This window comes from Scomber scombrus, chromosome 5, assembly GCF_963691925.1.
Source record: "Scomber scombrus chromosome 5, fScoSco1.1, whole genome shotgun sequence".
Taxonomy (NCBI): Eukaryota; Metazoa; Chordata; class Actinopteri; order Scombriformes; family Scombridae; genus Scomber; species Scomber scombrus.
The window spans coordinates 18,650,719-18,657,218 of record NC_084974.1 but is presented as its reverse complement, the minus strand read 5'-3'; the positions used below and the strand labels follow the sequence as shown (position 1 = coordinate 18,657,218).

Below are 6,500 nucleotides of genomic sequence, written 5' to 3'. Positions count from 1 at the left end.
GTGGGGTTGCAACCTTTAAATAACATGTTATCTTATTTTTTATGTAGGTAGAGCTCCTACTAATGTTATTTTTATCATCATATAATTTGTCAATTATTTTATCGATTAACAGATTTGTTGTTTGGTTTTTATTTATGTTAAAAAATGACCCAAAGCAATGATTATCAAAATTGTCGGTTAGAATAATTTGTCTTTTGATCAATTAACTGATTAATTGCATATCTGGTTAGAAGTCGTAGCTGGAATTTTTCAGTTGGCCTGTTGTGGATTTTGAACATTTAAGGTGGTAGAAATCTGTTTCATTGTTGTGTCAGTCATGCATGCTCACATTTTTGATTAAAATTTGATTACTAGGAAGAATCACAATCTGTCTCAGCAGTCTGTTTGAGTTTGCAGGTGGCAGCAGGTGATCGGGTAGTTTTTTTGTTGGCAAGTTGAATTTACGTTTAAAGCTACTTACCTGTGTGTCTTGTTAACCAGACTGTTGCTGAAAATAAAAGAGAAAGACCTGTCGACCAGACCAGTGCAGAAGGTGTGGATGACGCACTACAAGTGCAACAGTGTGTGAAGTAGCGCCTGGAGCTGTGGGCTCTCTGCTGATAACTTAAGTATTAACATAGGAGGCTATTTCCATCAGTACAGCCAGAAATGTCACATTAGGATTCCTGTAAAATCTTTTTGCTCTGGTCTGTGTTGCACATCTTCATACTCACGTTACAGCTCATAAAAGCAAGTGAGGAAAACCATTTTCATCATCTTATTTGGAAAAAGAAAATGCAGTTAGAAAAATGATTTTTAGGAAATGTCATCCTAAAATGAAGTGCCTTATCGGTACACTTTGGCTTGATCATACAGTATATGAATACATTCCACCCTGCCGTTTGGTGCCATCCCAAACAACATTAACAGTGGCAATAGCCAGTCAGACGAGAGATGTAATCTGTATGTGGAGGCTGTGAATGGATGAACATGAGATGAGGTGAGTGTATGCCTCCAGGGGGTCTGTGCTCACATGGCAGAAGGAGGCACGGCTCAATGTGCAGCAGGTCCAAGCTGCAGCACGAAGGCCATTCGACCTGAATGTAGACACAGAGTACAAATAGACTGCTCCCTATAACAAACACTGTCTGAGGATGCATGAAAACTCTTTTATGTAACTGTGAAGTGAAGACTGTGGATCACAGGCTTTCAGCCTCACAGCTTCATGTGTCTGAATTAGTCAACTATCAGGACTGATCTTTAACAGTTATGGATGTCTGTCTTTAAAGTTTAAAGACACTCAGACAGCAGAATAAAATTTTTCTGGAAATAACTGTCTTTAAGCATGATGCCATCCAACAAAACACTTGTTTTGGAGTAAACACCAGTGATGTTACTCATGCTTGTGAAGTGTTTGTATGTTTGTCAGCCTGAGTGCTCAGCCTGCACTGAAAAAGAAAATGTTTAATTTAGATTGTAAGTGAAATCTGTTGTTGTGTTTCAGGAGCTGTCTGGCTGGTCCTGTCCTTCTACTATGACTCCGAGCTCCTGAAGATCTCTCTTTTTGTTTAGTTTCGGATTTTCCTCTTGAAGCCCATTTGATTCCACGATGGGTTCCCGCAGCCAAGGCTTCTTCCACCACCATCGTAGCTCCATGGTGCCAGCTACGGTGCCGAGGCTGCTGCCAGAAAACAGCAGCCTGCTAGGGGGTATCGCACAGATCACCCCAAACCTTTTCCTCAGCAGAGGGAACGTGGCGTCCAACCGCAGCCTGCTTCTGTCTAAAGGCATCACCTGTGTGGTCAACGCCACCATCGAGCTCCCCAACTTCAACTGGCCGCACATGGAGTATGTAAAGGTCCCTCTGGCAGACATGCCGCACTCCCCCATCTCCTTGTACTTCGACAGTGTGGCCGATAAGATCCACAGCGTGGGACGAAAACGAGGGGCAGTGCTGGTGCACTGTGCAGCTGGGGTGAGCCGCTCAGCCTCTCTCTGCCTGGCGTACCTCATGAAGTACCATCGGGTGTCTCTGGCAGAAGCCCATGCCTGGGTTAAAGCTCGTCGCCCCGTCATCAGGCCCAACGGTGGCTTCTGGCGTCAGCTCATTGAATATGAGAGGAAGCTGTTCGGCAGAAACTCTGTTAAGTTGGTGCAGACACCCTATGGGGTCATACCTGATGTTTACGAGAGAGACCGCAGGAGCCTGGCTCCATACTGGGGCCTGTGAGAGCTGTACCAGTATCCACAGTGAGGGATCGAGGAGGAACAAAAGTGAAGTTGAGCCCTTTTGCCCTTCTGGACTGCAGGTTCACGCCTGTTCTGGACAGGCGAATGAGACGTGTGTGAGTGTACATATGTGTGAAGCTTATTTAATGAATAATGGTGCGTTTGAACAGAGGGAGTCTAACCAAACACTGGTGGTGAACGGTGCTGCTACTCGTCCATCCATTTATGCTTTGAGTGGGAGCAAGGCGACTTCAAACCCAAAATCCTGAGGACCAAAGGATCGATATGGACCACAATGATGTCAGACACCAAAACAAGATAAAACATTCAGAGTGTGGACGTTGGTGCTGGTCTGTCTTTTTAGTCCCAGTGAGGAGGAGCACTCTGTGAAGTTGTTTGCTATGCTCAAGACTCCGCAGCTCTGACAGTGACTGAAGTCCTTTTCCTGACGTGATGTCATGTGATGGTATTGTGCCAGTTTTGCAGTTATCTTTAGTGTGGGGGCAGCAGCATGCTCTCAGTTTATGGTAGCATTTAAGATAAGTGTACAGATAAATAAATATATATAGGCAAAAAATTTTATTGGAATGTACTGATAGTGAGAAAAAAATGGCGCACTTTAACTTAAAATTTAAAATGATATTAAATCTACCTTTTTTAAGGGTGAAAATCTAAAAGATGTAAACTTTTATGGAGTCAAGGTCTTGGGAAAGTTCCTGTGTACCACAGGGTTGACTGTTCCATCCTGTGACTACACTATGTGATTGTAGTGCTATTTGATGCTGTACCAGGGTACCAGGTACTATCATAAAGCTACCAGGGAACTGGTAGCTTTATGATAGATGCTTGGAAGAATATTTTCTGTCCCACTGTTTTTGCCTTGTGTCCATATTCAATGGAGGTTTCAGAAACAGCAACGCAGTTCAGGAACCACTTCTGATGGTAAACTAGCCTGAAGAGTGATGTCACACAGGCTGAAAATCCTACTTTTGCTGACGTCTAGCGGTTGAAACTTTCAATTTAGTGTTTGCGCTCTCCACACCATAAAATTACTGTTTACCAATATAATAGTAGGGGTAGGATAATTGAGATGACAGTAAATCACAGTACACTGGTGCCAGTATTATCATACTTTATAATACTGTGTGTATCCAAATTTTAACTCTGGATCTTCAGGTAGAGCAATTCATTATCGTAATACTGAATTTGCGTAAAAATTCAAACTTGAAAGACAACCACACTTACTGTCATGTTTTCCTCTTCACTTGAACAGTTATTATGATGTGGCCAGGGCTTTTCATCATCAATTACTTTCATCATTCTCTATAAAAACAACCTTTTTAACACATTGGCATGCATTGGCTGGTCTGTTAAGCTGACGTCTTCAAATGGCAAGTTTTGTTCAACATATCATTGTAAATATTGAATTTACAATCATATTAAACAGAAAAAAGAGGCAAATCTTGCAGCAAATTTGAAAAGCTGGGAACGAGAGAATGATTTATCTATTTTCTGCCAATTGACTAATCAGTCAGGTAACTCATCATTTCAGCATTAGATACCATAGAGTGCACAGTACTATCCTGGTTTTGAGTCTAATCCTGGTTTTGATCATATTTGGGATATGGGGTTTACTTGGAACATGAGAAACTCCTCTATACATGATTAACAGTAACCAGGTTTCAGCCACTATATTCTGTGCCAATTATTGACTGAATATAAACTTGGACAATGCGTCTCTGCTTTGTAAAACTATGTTAAAGTGAAGCCAAAATATCTTCTTTCCAGTGTCAAGAAAATTGGCGGTGGTTAACCCAAATTGCAGAAGACAGGGATGTCTTATGCATGAATATTTATTGAATCTCCATCGAGGAGAACAGAGTTACAGTACAAGTGTAACACTGTGCAATGCCACTCTATTCTGACTCTATACTCTATTCTATTTACTTCCAGACAAGAGTGTTTGCTACCCTTAAATAAGGTTATTCTTCACAAATCTATCCATCTATTGGTTATTGAATAATGAACAAGACACTATATTGATAGTATATCGAAGTTAAATAAAGTCACGTAGTCTGCACATAGGTTACCAGTCTGACCATCTTCACAAAGCAGAGCATATCTCTACCTGACCTTGGTTATCATAGGAGACAGCCAGGCCAAGCTGCATATCCCAGCCCACTTCATTAGACGGAGAAATGAAGCACTCTAAATGAGACAGGTCATGACCTACTGTCCTCAGGATAGAAAATGTCCAGAATGACCCGTGCAACATGAATATTTCCACATCATTTGGAGCCAGAGTGTGCACAGTAGAGTCCGGTGGTAGGGTGACAGCCCATGGGACACGCCCCCTCAGGTTTCCCGCTGCCTGGCAGAGGTTTGAGAGTAGCTGTCACAGCTGTCAATCATGACTTCACACCCCTTTTTTATATAGTCAAGTAACTGTATACGAACAAACATGAAAAAATGAGCATGTGTATAAACACAATCACTTTGTCATGTACTTTTTAAAACTTGCCTCATGCCCCATAAGCTAACAAAGAGGGGGTTGGCTTTATGACGTGTACTGCACCCAGCCACCAGGGGGCTCACAATATTTGTTTGGCTTCACCTTTAAGGAGGTGTCATGTTGTTCATCTTTATATACAGTCAATGGTACCAACAAAGAATATTCAGAACCTGGTTATGGTATTTACATGTGACAGGACCCTGGTACTCCAGGTAGTGTATTCAGGTCTCTGATGGGCAAAATATAACCAGGATACTCCAAAAACTGCATCATAAGCAGGATACAAGTGCACGTCTAAATGCAGTCATAGAAAATTCTGTCTTGTAATATATGGTGTACTGCAGAATCACCCATATTGTAATACCATCATTATCATTGGCACTTAAAATATTGTGATAATTTCTTATTGTGAGTTACTGTCTGAGTCCCACCCTCACACTATAGAGCAAATTACAGACATCTAACACACACAGCAGTTATTTAGATATGATTATGAGTGCACATAGCAACACAGTTGTTAATTTCAACCTTCTTTCTTTCATTAATAGATGTGATATTAAGACAAAAAAAAATAAGTTCATGGGTAAATGACTGTAGAAAGAGAAAGATGTTCTTGTCCTGAGCACAATCTGTAATCTGACTTTACAAATCATTTAATGCCCCAGGACAGCGATATGAAATAAAAGAGCTCATGCCACTGTTAATGTTCTGATCTGGAAAGACAAATAAACATCTAACATACAATATTTCAGTCTTTTATTGTTATTAAAAGTGTAAATAGAAATGTACATTTACTTTAAAGGAAGAAAAAGGTACTGGCTACACCCGGCGATGTCTCACAGATGTTTTCACATGAGCAGGCTTTAGCGTTTCCTCCTCCAAAGGTATCTTGATGTTCACTCTGCACAGCCATTCCCCCCCAAGAGATGTCTTCAGATGTGAAAGCAACATTCTGTCATTCATTTCAATTTGCTGTGGCTACAGAGCAGCGGGCAGATATTGATGAGCGCTATTTGTCTTGTTCCCACACTTCTGAGGGACCTCCGAAGTGGTCTCCACAATGGATTCCATTACCTGCAGAGACGAGGCTTGTCTGATGACAGGCCGAGCACGACGGAGATGCACAAGTGATGGGTCCAAATTATATTCTGCACAACATTTTCTCTTCAGGAAAAAATAGATCTTTTTTTTTTCTTTTTTCCTGCCCCCTTCCCCTGTCTCTGCAGTGTTAATGTGAGTACATGCACGTGGTTTCCAGGGCATATTCAAGCGTTAAAAGTAAACACATCCTTCACCAGCAGCAGGATATTAACATCTATCATTAAAGCAGTAAGCAGAGCCATTTGCTTCATCCTGAGCATCTGAGGCAGGCCAGACTCCAGCAGTGCAGGCCATGCAGAACGAACTGAGCTGATGAAGTTGGAGGCGAGGACATTCGCACAGCAGCAGCCCAACAGAAAGCATCTGACTCTGGTGAGCTGCCACAAACTGGTCTGTTAGTATTTTCTTTACAAATTAATATGTTGATTTTTTTTTTTTTTTTTCAGATTACTTGTTTTTCCTAACCAACAGTCCAAAACCATATTCAGTTTACAACGGTATAAAGATATAAAGGAAAGCAGCCAATCCTTACATTTAAGAGGTTGGACTTATCTGTTAATCTTGTACTTTAAACTTAAATTATCAGTAATAAGAATAGATAATATGAAATATTATATATTATCAGTGTGTTTTAGCATCTTTCAGCTCATTGTTTTGATTTTCCAACCTGCAACTTTAC

The 6,500-nt window shown here is 41.0% G+C and overlaps 1 protein-coding gene across 1 annotated transcript; it reads left to right on the top strand.

The window, feature by feature from the left end:
- The first annotated feature begins 1,588 nt into the window (after positions 1-1,588).
- dusp14 (dual specificity phosphatase 14) lies at positions 1,589-2,209 on the top strand. Its single transcript, XM_062419459.1, has one exon. It carries the CDS (start codon positions 1,589-1,591, stop codon positions 2,207-2,209), a length of 621 nt encoding a protein of 206 aa, XP_062275443.1.
- Positions 2,210-6,500: the final 4,291 nt, after the last annotated feature.

Excerpts from the sequence above, each read along its gene's own strand:
- dusp14 (XM_062419459.1), top strand. The coding sequence starts at position 1,589 with ATGGGTTCCCGCAGCCAAGGCTTCTTCCACCACCATCGTAGCTCCATG.